We start from the raw sequence: 18,447 nt of genomic DNA, 5'->3' as shown, positions 1-18,447 counted from the left end.
GATTTTCATTATTGAAGGATCTTCTGGGCAAATTACTTAATGATGCAGAACACACCAAAAGTAGATGAAAGGAATACACCAAGTCACTGTACCAAAAGGAAATGGTTAATGTTCAACCGTTTCAAGAGGTAGCATATGATCAAGAGCCAATGATACTGAAGGAAGAAGTCCAAGGAACATTGAAGGAATTAGCAAAGAACAATGCACCGGGAATTGATGGACTATAAATTGAAATCTTGCAACAAAGTGAGGTAGCACTGGAGGTGCTCACTCATCTATGCCAAGAAATTTGAAAGACAACTATCTGGCCAACTGATTAGAAGAGATTCGTTTATTTGTGCCCATTCCAAAGAGAGGTGACCCAATGATATGCAAAATCTTAAGACAGTATCTTTGATAGTACATGTGAGTAATATTTTACTAAAGGTAATGCAACCATTCATTGACAGAGAACTTCCAGAGGTTCAAGCCAGATTCAGAAGAGGACGTGGAGTGAGGGATATCATTGCTGACATCGGATGGATCTTGGCTGAAATCAGAGAATACCAGAAAGATGTTTGCCTGTGCTTTATTGACTATGCAAAGGCTTTCTATTGTATAGATCATGACAAGTTATGGACAATATTGCGAAGTATGAGTATTCCAGAACACTTGATTGTTTTCATGAGGAACCTATACATAGACCAAGAAGGGAAGGGGATATGGAGAATGGGATGGTCAGGAATGGTCTCTCTAAGGTTACATTTAAGTAAAGATCTGAAGAAGGTCCCAGGAAATGGATCGTGGGTGATGTGGAGACAAGCATTCTAAGTGGAGAGAACATACTAGGTATGTTCAAATGTCGGTGGAGAATGGTAATCTAAAGACAAAATAGAAGGTGAGAACAATAAGATGACATGTTACACATGATTTTATAGGCCATTTTAAGAACTTTGGCTGTTACTTTAAATGAAATGAATAGCCATTTGATTGTTTTAAGCAGATCATTTAACTACTCTGTTGAGAATCTAGATTTTAGGCTTAATCCCTATGATCTCTCTATTGAGACCTACCAATGATCAAACTGAGTTGAGATCTTAGAAGTTCAAAGTGTATTAAATTGAAATAAAAACTGGTCTAATGAAGGGGAGTAGTTTTAACATACGCAGCTAGGCGTCTTCATGAGCTTCCCCTTCATAGTCACACTTTGGCATTCACATATGTACAACTTCGCAGACTTTATTACAAGCTGCCATTTGTCCATCCACACCATTGTTTTAGAAGGATGCATTACCGTGTGTTTTATCGATTCTCTGAATGTTCTCTTTCCAGTCTTTGACTCCTTCAACTCTTTCGACATTTTGCGTAAACTTTCTTTTACCAGACACCTTACTCCTGTAATGTTTATCGCGTTGTTGTTAAGTACCTTAGGGTTGATTGCAACTCAAAGCTACCGTGTATAGTGTTTCCAAGGCTGTAAATCTTTGTGGGAACAGAAAACCCCATCTTTGTCTTGTGGAGTGGCTGGTGGTCTTGAACTGCCAACCTTATGTTTAGCAGTTCATCCTACAGAGCCACAGCGCTCCTCCATTATTATAGTACCTTTGCTTTTCACAACTAAGTCCTCACTGATAGTTTTGGTACAAAACTGGTAGTAGGGACACAGAACTTAAGTATGGGAGACTGGAATTCTTGGACTAGGTTCCTGCTGCCATCAAGTCATTTCTGACTCATAGCAATCCTATATAGTGTTTCTGAGACAGTAAAGTTGTTTTGTTTTTTGTTTTTTTGCATCCAACAAGTCATAACTTTATTAATGATAGAAACAGTACAAATTTCAAACCAAACGGCAGCTACTCTTCTGAAATACCAAAAACAGTCCTTGTTTTCAGATGCTTGCATTGTTAATTCCATAATGGCATTTACAGTATCATTGCTGTTTCTCTTCAGGGCTTGGACTGCCTTGGCTCTTGATACATTTGCTTGTGACATGACCAATTCGATGTCCTTAACTTGCACACCTGTTTCATCAACCTCTTCCTTTTCACTCTCCTCTTGTACAGTTGGAGTTTGTGTGCTTTCCTGAATGTTAGAGACAGCTTCACCTTAAACTTTTAATTTTTCAGCAGCTGCTAGCTGTGCTTGCTGAGATAAATCCTCGATTTTGGCTTTTCCAAAAACTATATAGTTGTCTGAAACTGGGCTCTTGTAGACATCTGGTTTTGTGATGACAAAGAGGATATTCTTAAATTTGTGAATAATGACTCTAGTAACCCCTATGACTTGTCGAAGACCCAGCTTGGACATAGCCTTCCATGCCTTCTTTTCACATTGACTGTTTTGCTTTACTGACTTCATCAATTTCAGCTGCTGCTGCCTTCAGCAGGGCTTGCTCTGTGGTTGCCTGTGTAGAATCCTGTTCCTCGAGCTCTGGTTCTGATTCATTACTGTCAGATTCTGTTGCAGGCCCTCAGTCTGGGACTACGGCAATTCCTGCTCTATAGCAGGGATGGTTTCTGTGGCTTTCCCTGGGATTTTGTGCAGGGAATACAGAACCAAGATGGTGGTAGAAAGAGAGCGAGCAATAGTGTCGAGACAGTAATTTTTTATGTAACAGCTTCATCTTTCTTCTGCAGAGCCACTGGTTGTTTTAAACCACTAACCTTGTAGTTAGTAGTAGTGTTTAAGACATTAATATTACTGTGATAAATTGATAGCTCATGGGAAAAGTTACTTGTCGCTTGTCTTGCTAGCTAATATCTAGACACAAGGTGACTTGTATTAAATGAAAGGAGCCAAAACATTGTTGGCATATAGAAAATGGTATTCTAAGGACTTGAGATAGAATTCTGAAGCGAATTTATTACGTATGATGTTATCTACCCAAACCTTATGTCTGCTGGACTGGTTCAGAGAATCTCAAAAAACAGTGGTGTGGGGAGCAATACCATCTTTTAAAGGGTCTGTAGTGACGTTTTCTGAATGTTAGGGATGGCAGTAAAAGACACATCCATTAAAACTAGCTCTTTTAATTCAATGAAGATAATGGGAGTTGGCACAGCAGGAGTCAAATGGAAAAATGCAACCTCCAGAGACAAAGTGAATTTGGCTATACCATACTGATTGGTGTGTAAACTTGAATAGTGGTATTAACAGGTCTTTCCTATAGGCGTATGGATATTATCCTATTACAGGTAGCATTGTAGTTCAAGACAGATCTTGAAAAGTTATTTTTTACAATGAGTGCGATGCCATTCCTCTTTTTTTAAAAAACAAACTCGTATTCACAATTTTGAATCAGGCAATTATATGACATACTATGCTGGAAATGACTAATTGAATAGAAACAGCATCACATTCATTGCCATAAAGAAAAACCTTTTCAAAATCTACTCTGAAGCACTGTGCTGCCAGTAATAGGATAATACTCAGTCACTTTAAAAGACTAGATAATCTGTGTCTTAATTACCTAATTCTGCTATAGCAAAAATACCATAAGTGGATGGCTTTAACAACCATAAATGTATTCTCTCACATTTGAGAGGCTAGAACAAATTCAGAGTGTTGACTCTAGGGGAAGGCTTTGTCTTTGTCAGCTAAGGGGAAAGGTCCTTGTCTTTTTGCAACATCGGTAGAGCTAGTATTCTTTGGAGATCCCCATGTGTCTTGGCATCAGTGTTTCCCTGGACCTAGGAACTTCAGTGCAGGGACTCCAGGGCTAAAGGATGCACTCCACTCCTGGCTCTTCTTTCTTAGTAGTAATAAGTCCCCTTCTCTCTAATCTGTTCTCTCTTTTATATCTCACAAGAGACTTACTCAAAGATACAAGCAAACCTGTAGACTGCATCTGGTCTCACTGACATCATACAAGGGAAGATTTATAACACATAGAATAACATCAGATCACATCATGGGGATAATTGTATCATATTAGGTCTCATCATGGAGGTGATAAGTACATCTGAACTGCTAACCCCTGAAAATCCTAGCCCAGCTAAGTTGACACCAAACCTTTATTATCACAGGCTGATATTTAAATATGCACAGCAAAGATGCCAATGATTAACAGATTTTTTAGCAACTTCTGCAATCTGAAGTTGATCAAACATGCAATCAACATGCATTAATAATTACTGATGTCTGGAATGTGAACGTTGGAAAACAAAGGATTGCTACTTAGAAAATATGGCCTTGCCGACAGAAACGACACTAGAGACTGCATGACAGAATTCTGTAAGAATTCTGCAAGAATAGTATATCCTTTTCATTGGACATACTTTTATCAACATAAACTGACTATAAACGTGGATCTTGCTGGATGTAATACACAGGATCAAACTAACTACATCTGTGGACAGTAACAATGGAGAAGCTCAGTGTCATCGGTCACATGGCCAGGGACTGATTGCAGAACAGACCCCCAACTCATATTCAGTTCAAACTGAAGCCAAAGAACTAAAACATAACTCTGAGTATATCCGAGCTGAATTTAGAGACCACCTCAAGAATCGATTCAACACATTGACCACTAATGCCCAAAGACCAGATGAGTTGTGGGATGGCATCTGACATCATACATGAAATAAAGCAAAAAGTCATTAAAGAAATTAGACCATAATGGATGTCAGAAGTTTCAGATGGGATGTTTGAAACTTGCTTTTGAATGAAGAGTAGTTAAAACAAATGGAAGAAAAATGAAGCAAAAGACCTGAACAGATTTCAAAGGGTGGCTCAAGGCAACAAAGTATTATTAATGCAATGTGCATTCTAACCTGGAGTTAGAAAACTAATTAACATTTGTTTCACTCTGTTCAAACTACAGTTCCTTTGATTCAAGAAGATTCCCTCCCTCAGTTTTGGGCCTGTTATGCCTCTGTAGGTTAATATGCTGTGCTGCAAAGTCAATTTGAACCAAAAGGTCGTTGGTTCAAGCTTATCAGCTGCTCCTCAGAAAGCATATACAGGGTTGCTATGAGTCTGAACTAACTCGATGGCACTTAGCTTTCTTATTTCTCCTAGCTAAAAATGAATTCTAGTACCCTTCTACATAACCTACATAATTTGAACAGTAGCCTATCTTCTACTCCCCAGTAACTATAAAGTGTATATATAGGTATGGTGGTAGTGGTGGTTATGTGCTGTGGAGTCAGTTCCAACTCATATCGACCCTGTACAAGGTTTCCGAGGCGGTAAATGTTTACAGGAGCAGAAAGCCTCATCTTTCTCCTGCGGAGCAGCTGGTAGTTTCGTAGCTTTGAACTGCTGACTTTGCAGTTTGCAGCCTAATTCGTAACCACTACGCTACCAGAGCTCCTTACATATAGATATAGACCCATGGCAAATATCTGTGATTGCAAAGGGCTTTTATTAAACATCACTAACAATGTTAAGTGCCATCGAGTCAGTTCTGACTCATAGCAATCCTGTATATGGCTTTAATGGACCAGCTGATGGGTCTGAATCATCAACCCTGCGATTAGCAATCCAGTGCTTAACCTACAGCACCACACCAGGACTCCAGTCAACAAATAACATACACATAAAAATTTAAAAGTTCTAAAATTGCTGCTGCTTTTGGAGCCAATGCTGGTACTCCAGAACTTTGAAACGCTATTTTTCAAGACCTCTAAGAGCTTGATTATGATGAAAATAACAAATAACACACATGCAGAGTACTCAGACTATTATATTTTAAAAATAATAGTTTATTTAGGTTATACTTTATACAGCAAATCAGGTTAGCTCTTTAACCACTTTTTTTTTTTTTTTACAAGTAGTTCTGGGCCATTGGCTACAATTTCTACAATGTGTCAACATCCCAATTATTTCCATTGGTCTAACTTCCCTTTTTTTTTAACAAGCTCTGGTAACCTAGCCATTATGAGAAGGGCTGCTAACCTCAGCTGTTCCATGAGAGAAAGATGAGGCTTTCTGCTCCCATAAAGATTTACAGCCTTGGAAACCCTACGCAGGGTCAGAATCGACTCCAGAGCACACAACTACCAACTTCCCTTTCCGTCTTTGCTTTTGGGGAAATGTTAACCATTTGGTCTCATACAATTCATTAAGGGAGCACCTTAGTCACAAATCAAATTATATTTTAACCTAATTTATTGCCAGGAGGCTTTAAAAAGTTCAAAAATATGGAATTAGAAGATAATGGAATTTTTTCATGAACTTTTGGGAAAGCTCTTATTTGCCAGAAAAGTGACCTACAGAAATAGCTTTAATTCCAAATTCAAAGTATTATCTTAAGGCAATAGTCTCGGAGTTAATTTAGACTCTATTGGTCTAACAGGTTTGGCAACTTTGTTCTACAGTTTTCTATTGTGTCCCTAGTCAGAATGGTTAGTGGTAACCTGGCACCAACTAGTTGTTTTAGTTTCTTTTTTAAGCCTTTCTGTTTTGCTCTAGATTACTAGAGACCAATTTATCTTAAGATGCTCACAGCTTTTAAATAAATGCTACTCATCAAACAAGGATGTAGAACATTATCTTTGTGAATTACGTTATGTCAAATGACTAAGCTGTCCCCGAATATGGTTCCAAGCCTTTTGGCCCAGCAAACCAATCCCATGAGTTAAGTGGTTATGCCTAGGAAGGCCCTTAACTATGCAGTTTATTATATGGATATATGTTGTACTTGTTAAGTGTTGTGGAGTTCAGTTCCAATGCATAGTGACTCTGTGTAGAGTTTCCAAGGAGCTGCCAGTGGGTTTGAACTGCCAACTTTGTGGTTATCAGTCCAGTGCTGATCTTACAGAGACACATCAGGACTATGCAGTTTGTAATGAAGAGGCTTCAAACAGTTTGTGAAATAATTCCATTATGTTTTTATTTTTTTCCCACCAACTTTTTGAAGCCCCTTCATATATGCAGCATAAATGTGTATGTTGTTGTGTGCTGTCGAGTTGGTTCAGACCCATAGCAGCTGGTGAGCTTGAACCACTGACCTTGCAGTTCAAAGAGACTTTGCAATCCAGTGCATTAACCCACAGTGAAAAGCCTATAAATCCACTTATTTGTGCACCTGCATTTATTTGCATATGCTCTCCTATACCCATATATGTTGCTTTGGCTGTTGCAAAATTGTATGCTATCACATTTACCGAAATTGTGCCCTTTTCTCACATGCTTCTTAGTTTCTGTATTTACTTTGTCAAGCTGGGCTGACTTCACCCACATTTAGATCAGAATTCCCATTCCCATCACTAAAAGTAGTGGCTCCTATTTAGCGTGACTCTCCTCCTTTCTCCCTACTATTCCTGGTAACACTTACAGAAATTAGCTTTCCAAGTATATGTCTACTCTTGACTTTCATTCATTCCTACATTTAGTTTTGCAGATGCATTAATCCTTGTAGTTGGACAGTATTCCATTGTATATATGTAGTTTGTTTATACATTCATTCGTGAGTGGGCACTCAGGCTGTTTCCATTGTTTAGCTATTGTGGATGACACTGCAATGAAATGGGTATGTACGTCTTCTTGCCACTGCTATTACATCTCTAAGGTACATATCTATGAGTAGGATTGCTGGGTCATAAGGTAATTCTATTTCTAACTTTTTGAAGAAGAGCCATAATGTTTTCTATACTGGTTGTATCATTCTACAAACCCACCAGCTATGTAAATTTGAACTACTGTTCTTGAGCTTGCTCCAGAAACTTAAATGGGTAGTAACAGATTTTGTAAGTAACTCAGAATATTCTGCAAAAACTGAAGTCTCAGGAAACAGAATCAGTTACAATGTGAAACATACCAACTCCAGCTTGCCAGTGGAGATAAATCAGTGGATTCAAAGAGATCCAGGAGTTAAATGAGTAATCATACAACAGAATGCTGACAAACATGCTACCAATAACATGATGAGTTGGAATGGAAATTTTGTATTGAAGTTATATGGAAGTAAAGATGGAAAAATAAAACCAGAAGATAGCACATTCAGATATGTAAAGAGAAGGAACTGACGACCTGAGAAAAACAGTTCATGAGAATTCCACACACAAACAGGATTTCTTAGTAGAAAACCGTAGAGATGAACAAGATGGATATAAGGGTCTAGAAGAGGAGGGTTGGCATAAAAGTGACCTATTTCTCATGCAGCCACATTAACACTCTTCCAGTTTCTTAAAAGCAAGTTCTATATACTTTCCCAGCTCAAAGCTCCAAATTTATACATCACCATCTCTAAAGAGACAAATAGATACCAATGGAGAAACTTAGATACAGCTGAAATATTCCAAATCTCTACACTTACCATTTCTCAGGCATGATGGCTTGAAGCTGATTTAACCACAATTTTACAAGTTTATTTATTAGAGTGAAAATAGAAGACTATTAAAAATAATGAAAAAGGTAACATACATCATCGTGCTTAGTGTTTTTGTAACTGTTGGTAAGGCTTTGCACTGAACTAGTTCTTTCCTCAGCCACATGGGATTTGGTGGCACTATGCGTCTGGAAGAGATTGGCTGTGGGTACCACTTCTTGTCTTCAGTTGTGATTGTGCAATATCAGCAAGTGCACTCTGTATCTTTTCCAGAAGCATATCCCCTCGATAAACAACGTCCTCCAGACATGTAGCAGCTTCGTGGTTTTCTTCTTCCAGCTTATACAAGCTAGCAGCCTTTACAAAAACAAATGTAAAAAATGAAAACTTTGGAGATTAGTAACAATTAAGGAACTAAAGAAACTACAGCAGAACTATTTACTCTTAAATTTGGATCAATCTCCAACCATTATGGATAGTTTTCTGAGACAAAAAAATTTTAAGTCAGGTAACTTTTAAGAGTTTACTATGAATTACTTTTTTAAAAAGTGGATTTTCCTGTATGCTGACAACCAGGGGGCAGGCTTGCAGGATATACCCTTTAGTTGGTTGATGATGCATGGCAATGAAAGAATGTATGATAAGATGAATGTAAAGTTAATGTTCTCCCATGTAAACTATCACATAATTCAGAATAAAACATTAAAAAAAAAAAAAGTGGATTTTCACTGAGAGATCTTTGGATGTCTATGTGATACCTTTCTACACTGCTTTTGGATACTACTACTATGCACTACAAGGAGCTCTGGTAGCGTAGAGGTTGCGAATTGGGCTGCAAGCCACAAGGTCAGCAGTTCGAAACTACCAGCAGTTCCAAGGGAGAAAGATGAGGTGTTCTGCTCCCGTAAAGATTTACAGCCTCAGAAACCCTGTACAGGGTCGCTATGAGTCGAAAACGACTCCATGGCACACAACAACAACTACACACGACACCCATGATGCCACTCTCTTTAATTCTTTGTGAGGACAAGAGACAAATCAAGGAAAATAGGTTTCCTTATAATTTGAGATGGAGCAAGCATATACAGAGGTATGCATGCATATATATAAGTACATATATACTAGGAGCCCTGATAGCATAGTGGATTAGGAGCTGGGTTGCTAGTCACAAGGTAATTAGTCCTAATGTACCAGTCACTCAGTGGGAGAAAGATGAAGCTTTCTACTCCCATTATGGAGTTGGAACTGACTCAGTGGCACACCATCACCACCACACATATATACATGAATGCAAATCAAAAAGTATTGCTACAAAACCATAGAAAACTTTATTAAACAAAAATATCAAAATGTGCAACAACTGTTTTTCAACTATCTTCCATCCAGGTCTATACATGTCTAGAAGCGGTGTTTCCATCTCTCTTACCCCACCCTGAGGAATGCTGCCCTTTAACAATGTCAAAATGGCAATTCTAGCATCCTCAACGAACTCAAATAGTGTTCCTTCTTTGAGTTTTGAGAACAAAAACAAGTCTGAAAGGGCAAAATCAGGGCTGGAGGGTGGATTAGGTAAAATTTTCCAGTGAAATTCTCCTAGGACAGCCCTTGCTACACTCAAAGAATGGGCGGGCATTGTATCGTGATGGGAAAAAATTTCATGGCAAAACTTTTCCGGCCTTTTACACACCAATGCAGTTTTTCCATTTTCTTAAAACTTCTTCCTAATAAACCCCATGATCCCCCTGTGTCCTTCAAGAAAACCTATCAAGATGTCCTCTTTAGAGTCACAAAACACAGTTAGCATAACTTTCTGAGCTGGCTTCCATGTCTTGGAATTTAATTGGCCTTGCATTTCCTTTAGGAAGCCAATGTCATGAGTAGACCTACTTCCTAAAGGTGCCCAAACGAGACTTCGTTGTTGTTGTTAAGTGCCATCAAGTCAGTTCCAATTCATAACGACCCTATACAGGGTTTCCAAGGAACAGCTGGTGAGTTTGAACTGCCAATCTTGTGGTTCAAACCAATCTTATGGTCAAGTGCTTATCCCTATAGTGCCACAACACAACTCCCAAACGTGACTAAAACAAGTGTATTACTGAGAAAACTTGCCTGTAGCCCTCCACTGGCTACAGAAACATGTTTAAACTGATATATGTTTTGTTTAGAATAAAGCTGTGCTGTATGAACAGAACCCCCAGTAGCAATACTTTTTGACTTTTTCATATTTATATTCAGCATAGTCATCGATAGACAATACTGGCTCACAATAAAACTAATTTTTAAATTTAATCTTGAAGCAACTTTGGGTATTATAGCAGAAAATATTAAATATCCTTTAACTTGTAATTCTCTATTGCGAGCAAAGTTCATGATGAGAAAGCGATTTTTACCTGTAAAGCAGCTGTAGATTCTTCACTGGGTAAGGAATCTATCAAAACATCTATGTCTTTTGCTGTTCGTGCAATCAGTGCTGCAAATAGCTGGGCATACTCTGGACAAAGATATCATTACAAGAGGCCATTAAAAAGTCTCAAGTTTTCAGATGTCAAAGTTAAATTTTAAGTTAAAGAAATAGAAAACACCATGACATTTTCTCAACTAGACTTCTAACGGTGAAAATGTAATGTCAGCACACAAACATATATAACTAAGAATTCACCATAATAGCAACTCAAATTGAGAATTTTGCATAATTATGCTATTTTATTTATTAGCACAATATGGTAGTTGTTTAAACAAATTTGTAAATGAGATGCCTTCCTTAATAATAACCTTCAAGTAGGTTCAGCTAAATTCTATGAATTCTCCTTTTAATGACTGACAATCCTATTCTAATTGTAGAAGACGTGTAACTAAAAGCGGGGAGTAATCTTTCATTTCAGGACCATCAAGAAGGACTAGCACGAGCATAGCAATGTGAGACACTACCTAGAAGAGTGGCAACAGCAGTGAGGGAGGCAAAAGCAATGGCTTGGAGAGATAGCACAGGTGCAGGCTCTAAGTCCACACACTGAGTACGGCTGCGTACGCCTGCAGGCAGGAAGGCTGACTTGCAGAATATGTCCTTAAGACACTGAAGTGAATAGATGTTTTTTGTTTTATATGTGTACAGCAAATATTTTTGTTTTGTTCTTTTGTGAATATAAGATGTAAAAGAGAAGCCACAGGGAAAACGTAGTTACATGGAAGGAACTGTAGTCACTGAGATGAAACAAATTGTATAATTTGTTGAATGTAAAGCTGATGACCTTATCTGTTAACTTTCACTCAAGTCACAGTAAAAAGTTAAAAAATAAAATAAGTGAGTCATAACATGATATCTCTGAAATGATCATGATGGAAATGTCATGTGAATTGACATAATAAATTCATTTTTTGACAAATAAAACTTGCAATAATATTCTCAAACAGTATTTTTTAGAAAAAAAGCCATAAGTTAAATTTCTCAATAAACCTTAAAGTATTATGAGTAATGTGAGAGTAAAACTGAGAGAAGCAAAAGAAAAAAAAAATAATAATAATAACAAAAAGCCCATCTTTACCTTCTGTAGGATTAGTTGGTTGATCTTTGTTTATTGCTGTCTGAATATTACTAAAAGAGGCAGGGGGACCACACTGCTGCAACACTCCAATGGCATTACAAAACTGATCTGCAAGCTTGGACCAAAGAAAACATATCAAGGTTAGAATGGATTTATCCACTTTAGGATTTTATTGGTAATAACGTAATACATTTTTATAATAACAATTTCTGAACCAGAAAATAATACAGGAGTGGTTTTCAATAAAATAAGCGAGTTATATTAACAATGATTAAATGTCTTAACTATGCAAAGAAACTAAATTTTGAATCAATCTAGTTGGAGTTAAAATTTCTAACAATTTAATTGAAATAGTAAAAAAGAAATATAAAATGATGCTTTCTTCCAAAAGTAATATATATGTGAAGAACTACTGTAAAAGCAACAAGAGTGGTGGTGGGAGAACAAATTTGGTTAGCCAAATCTAAGCATGGCTCTAGGATTAATAAAAGTGTGTGACTCGTGTGCAATGTTTCTGTTCCTGAAACCAGAGTAGCTATAAGGGTAAAAAAAATAGTGGACAAAAAGATCTTAACTATTCAGAAATGTATTTCTCCATGACTCGAGTTGTAAATGTGTGGTGTTCTGAAAGTATTCCTTGTACTCCTGGTGTGGTGCTGCAGGATCAACACTGGACGGTGAAGCAAAAGGTCAGCAATTCAAACCCACAAGCTGCTTCTCAGAAACCCTATACAGGGTTGCTATGAGTGGGAACCGACTCAACAGCACTTAACAACAACACCCTTAAGCAGCTCTGAAGACTGAGAATTCCAATTCCTTATCAATCCCAAAACAAACACCCTCCAACCTTCCTGCTATTCTGATTTTCTCAAACCTTAATCTTGTATTTTCAATCACTGAATAAATACTTCCAGAGTGTCTGTTATTATTTCCATTACAGAACTTAAAGTTGAACCGTCATAAAATCAGTTCCTTCTGTTTAATTTCTAATTTACGTTGAGTTCCTCCTAGCCAATCAGTATAATCTGAGATTTACTTCTTTCATCCTCAAATAGTACAATTTTTTTTCTGCTTTTATCATAACTGCTGCTGCCTTAGGCCAACTAATTTTCTCACACCAGAACTGTTAAAATAGCCTACTAGTTATTTTCTGACATACTGTAATTTTAATCTGCTCAAAAAATTTGACTTCACTGTCCCATGGTCTTCAAGATAAATCTCCAGGTCTTCATGGCAGTTTCAAAACTTTCAGTATCTAAGACAGCTCCACTGATCCATTTCCTACTACTCCCGTATTTATCTGACTAGTCAAAAATTAATTCCTGGTTTTGTTCACTCAATAACACTTTGCTCATGACTTGCTGCTTGTAACAGAGTAGTTACAGGCTCAGACGCTGTACAAAACTGGATTCTGATACTAATTCATCCTAAGTCATTTTTTTTTTTTCATTTTTAAATTGAGGAATTCTCCTATCAGAATTATTGTGAGGAATAGAAAACAAATACACACAAATTCAACACAGTGGCTACCTACATTTTTCAAAACTCTTACAATCAATTGTATTCACTTATTTAACAAGTATATATCAAAAGTCAATTACACGTATGTATCACTTAACATTCATTTGGGGCAATGTCCAACTGCATGTAAGTCCCACCACATATATTTGTGGATCAAGGCATCCAGTTGCCTAAGTGGCAGGATGTCAGGCCCTTTTCTTGAGACTGGAAGCCCACTTCTGTCTGGTTGTTGAGAGCTGCTCAGACGCTACATGTCTGCAGTGATGGAGGCCCAGGCCCGGATCCACCTCAGCTCCTGGGACTCAATGGTTTTCGTGTGTATAGTGTGGTGCATGGTGTGGTCCTATCCAGGTGCTGATGGAAAGGTAAGCACTTAAGGTGTCCAAGGCCTTGGCTTGGGTATCTTTAGCCCCCTCCAGGAAGGTTTCCACAAGCAAGCTGGCCTTCGCACAAGTGACTTAGCAGAGGACGTGGTAACAGTCAGGCAGCTGAGCACTTTCTTGAGGTCATCAACAGTGGGAACCATCTGGGCCACTTGTATCCCATAGCAGCCTCCCACCCCCCTACTGCTACCACTGCTCAGTGCGTTCTGCAACCTACGGACACAACATCCAAATCACATAATGTCCTATTTTACAGTATGAGCTCTGGTAGTGTAGTGGTTACAAGCTGGGCTACTACTAACCTTAAGGTCAGCAGTTCAATACTACCAGCAGTTCCACAGAAAAAAGATGAGGCTTTCTGCTCCCGTAAAGATTTACAACCTCAGAAACCTTATACAGGGTTACTATGGGTTGGAACCGACTCGACGGCATTTAACAACAACAACAAACCTGGAGTTAACCCCACAATCAATTTGTCCTTACTCTTCTTCTAATTGGGAGTCCTGGTGTGGCACTATAGGAGAAAGAACTGGACCTCAAGGTTGGTTTGAACCACAAGGTCAGCAGTTCAAACTCACCAGTTGCTCCTTGGAAACCCTATGTTATACAGGGTGGCTGTGAGTCAGAACCAACTCAATGGCACTTAAAAGCCACAACAATTCTTCTAGTTACATGATACACATAAATATGTAAGTTTCCCTAAAACAACATCACTGGCCAGGCAGCATCATGATTTGATTTTGTAAAATCTCAAGAGCAATAACTGGCTGAGGATACAGCTGAAGACCTTGTCTGTTAACCTTCACTCAATTCGCAATAAAAGGAAAAAACAACCTGTAATATCACTAAGGGAGATAGGCAGGCAGCCAAACCAAGCTATTTGCAAAGCAGCATCTATCTTAGTGAATGCATCAAAATTTAGAGACTGATCCTCTCTGCCTCAAAAAATGTTTGTGTGTATATATTCACACACAAAGCAGATTAGTTTTTTACAAAGTGACTCATATTCTTTAAGCATACAAAGACTCGAAGACTGTAGTATTAACATGAATGTCAACAGTGCGTATAAGGGAACAGACTTGCCAGTCACCTTAATCTTTTTCTGTAAGCACCTGGAACATTAAATTATAACCAGAATGCCAATGAGAAATACGAGGGGGCTTTAAAAAGTTTGTGGGAAAATGGAGTTAAATAATAATGGCATTTCCCACAAATCTTTTGACACTCCCTTAGTGTAACCAATAGGAAACTATTTAACTCCAAATAGTAACATTTTATGAATCCTGGACTGCACATACTTTCCACTTGTTGTTTTGTTGTTGTTATGTGCCGTCGAGTCGGTTCCGACTCATAGCGACCCTGTACAGGGTTTCCGAGGCTGTTAATCTTTACGGGAGCAGAACGCCTCATCTTTCTCCCGCAGAGCAGCTGGTAGTTTCGAACTACTGACCTTGTGGTTCGCAGCCCGATTCGTAACCACTAAGCTACCAGAGCTCCAATACTTTCCACTTAGACACAGTAAATTTTAAAAAAGAATAAACCAGAAGGATCAAATTCAGAATTTGTTTCAAGACTTAACCTTTAACAGGCAACAAACTTATTGGAAGAAATAAAGCAGAAATATGAATGAATAGATATCCTCCTGGCAGCGCATCAAATGGTTAAGTGCTCAGACACTGAATGGTTAGCAGTGTGAACCCTCCCTCTTTAGGAAAAACACCTGGTCATCTGTTTCTGTAGAGATTACAACCAAGAAAACCTTCTGGGGCAGTTCTATTCTGTCACATGGAATCACTCCGAGTCGGAATCAACTTGGTGATACAAATCAATACATCTTGTTGTTAAGTGTCATTTCATTGGTTCCGACTCACAGAGATCCTGTATAACCCTACAGTGAGCAGTCCAGTGCTTTCCTACAGCATCATACCAGGACTCCGATATAAGAATAAACATGGGTAATGTGAAGGAAGGTAAGTGCTTCTCCTTGGGAATCTGTTGTTATTGCTTAATAATAATGGCTTTTGGAAGCTTTGCCAACACTGTGCAAAAGTATCTTGTATGTCCAGCTCAAACACAGATGAATCTAATAGCCATAGAATGGTTGATGCTAGTGCATCTGTTTCTCATTCCTAGCAATCTAATGGCTGCCTGGAAGTTTCAGAATAGTCTTGTCTGCATGTGCAGTGCAGATTAACAGATGTATACAAGCACATACACAGTCCCAGAGCTTTAAGCCACTTCTGGAAAGAAGACAGGATGTCGAGTATTCATCTCACAAACTGTGGACGTGTTATCAGGAGGCACCAGTCCTTAGAAAAGAACATTATGTTTGGGTCAGTGAAAAACAGGAAGACCCTCAATGAGATGGACTGATTGACACAGTGGTTGTTTCTAACAATGGGCTCAAACTGTGAGCATGACGCAGGACTAGGCAATGTTTCATTCTGTTGTACATAGGATTGCTATGAGTTGGAACCAACTCTAAAGAAGTTAACAACAACCTGAAAAGAGGATGGCATGAGAAAATAGGATTAGAAGATTCAAAATCATAAAGATGTCAGTTCTGCCCAAAATAGGTTTGTAAATTCTGTACAAAGTCCCAGTAGGCTGTGTTTTCAATTTCTGTAGTGCAATTCTGATATGCGTTACTAAAATCTATATACAAGTACAAAGGGCCAATACTAGCCAAGCACAAATAAGAACACAGAAAGAGAAACTACCCTACTACATATCAAGATTTTGTCGTTAAGACAGTGTATTATTGTTCAGGGACAAAACTGCTGGTTCAGAAGAAAGCCCCAAAGACAACCAAGCACATATGAACACTTGATATGATAATACCTCTGGGCTAAACGGATATCAATTGGGTCCAAAAACTGGGTAAAGTGTGAAATTAGATCCTAACCTTCTATAAAAATTAATTCCAGGTAGATTAAGATCTAAGTGTAGAAAGGCAAAAGATAAAGTATGTTTTAAGCAACAAAATAATTTCTATTTATAAAGATTAATTAGAGAGTACAAGAATAACATATAACCCAATCAACAGACTGCAAAAATGGACAAAGGACTAGAAGAGGCATGTGAAGAGAAACTCCTCTAATGGCCAAGTTATCATAAGAAAAAGTGTTCAAAACCTTAGTCATAAGGGAGATGCAAATTTAAAACATAAGATTCTTCTATTCATTCATCTGAAAGATTAAAACAAAGATGATTGATGGTATCAAGTTTTAGAATAAACTTATCAGAATTTAGATTGATAAAGATATGGATTAAAAGAAACTTAACTGCTTTGCTTCGTACTCTTATGTGCAGGGAGACATCTAGACACCAATGTTCATAAACTAAACACAATCTAAACGCTCACCAAGAAGGAAACAAAGCATGTTAATAAAGTAAAGTGCCATAAAGCTGGAGTCCTGGTGTGGCGCTGTAGGTTAACGCGCTGGACTCGTTTGAACCGCAAGTTCAAGCTCACCAGCTTCTCCTTGGAAACCCTATACAGGGTCGTTATGAGTTGGAACCAACTTGACAGCACTTAACAACCACCACCACGTTGTTGTTGTGAAGTTCTGTTGAGATGATTCTGACCCATAGCGACCCTGAATAGGGTTTCCAAGGAGCAGCTGATGAGCTTGAACCACCGACCTTAAGCTATGCAAATTAATGCCATAATGTTGTATAAGTGCCATTGAGTTGGTTCTACTCAGAGCAACTCTGCATAGGGTTTCTGAGGAGCAGCTGTTGAGTTTGAACTACCGACCTTAAAGTGCAAACTGAACTTTTTGGGTCCTGTGCTTATCCCACAGCGCCACACCAGGATTCCAACGCCAGCACCATACTACTGTATGCAAAATGTTGAGTGAGAGATGCCATCCACAAAAGAATAAATGTATATATACAATTTAAAAGACAAAACAAAATTAAACTATTTTGTTTTGGATGCCTACATGAATGATAAAACTACAAAAAAAAAGAGATTGCAGAAATCAGGATAGAACTGAGATCAAGCATTTCTGGGATGCTGGCAATGTCTCATAGGTGTTAACAGACTGACAGCACTTAACAACAGCTGAGAAAAATAGCTTTAAATTGATTTGTACACCTCATTCTGCTTTTGTTATTGTTTTAGATCCTAAAGTAGGTGTGCAGTCCTGGTGTGCCGTTGTAGGATCAGCTCTGGCGTGCTAACCACAAGGTCAACGGTTCAAATCCACCAACCGCTTCTCAGACACCCTATACAGGGTCACTAAGGAGCTCTGGTAGCGTAGTGGTTACGAATCGGGCTGTGAACGTTAAGATCAGCAGTTCGAAACTACCAGCTGCTCCGCGGGAGAAAGATGAGGCGTTCTGCTCCCGTAAAGATTTACAGCCTCAGAACCCTGTACAGGGTCGCTTTGAGTCAGAACCGACTCCACGGCACCTAACAAGAACACATAACAACAAAATTGATAATGCAGCCAGCACTCATTTCAAATACACTGCTAAAAAACATAAACTCCATCTTCTCAACCTCTGGATAACATTTCATAAATAATCCAATTAAATCAATTTCTATGCCACGCCGTGGCCAAGAGACAACGGGACCTTTGACCTTTAGAAACTAACTAGGAAAACCACAACTGACTTTACCATCCCCCACCCCCGCCGTAAACCCAAAAATTGAGGCGACGAAATCCTCTGGAAAACATTTATAATTAGAGATCCAATCATCAAGCATGCGGGCTTGCCTCTGTGGGTTGTTGTTGTTGTT

At 38.5% G+C, this 18,447-nt stretch overlaps 1 protein-coding gene and 1 pseudogene across 1 annotated transcript in view; both read right to left on the bottom strand.

Annotated features, from left to right (window-relative positions):
- The window catches only part of LOC102821174, a 148,613-nt pseudogene extending 140,360 nt beyond the window's left edge, over positions 1-8,253 (bottom strand).
- Positions 8,254-8,431: 178 nt separating this feature from the next.
- MED21 (mediator complex subunit 21) overlaps positions 8,432-18,447 on the bottom strand; it is a 10,861-nt gene continuing 845 nt past the window's right edge. The window contains exons 2-4 of the mRNA XM_006866962.1: positions 11,794-11,908; positions 10,642-10,742; positions 8,432-8,608 (exon numbers count right to left, since the gene is read on the bottom strand). Coding sequence (XP_006867024.1) covers positions 8,432-8,608; positions 10,642-10,742; positions 11,794-11,908 — 393 coding nt within the window. The remainder of the gene's footprint in view (positions 8,609-10,641; positions 10,743-11,793; positions 11,909-18,447) is intronic.

This window comes from Chrysochloris asiatica, unplaced genomic scaffold (genome assembly GCF_000296735.1).
Source record: "Chrysochloris asiatica unplaced genomic scaffold, ChrAsi1.0 scaffold00098, whole genome shotgun sequence".
NCBI lineage: Eukaryota > Metazoa > Chordata > Mammalia > Afrosoricida > Chrysochloridae > Chrysochloris > Chrysochloris asiatica.
Note: the sequence above shows the minus strand (reverse complement) of the source record. Positions and strands in the feature narration are given on the sequence as shown.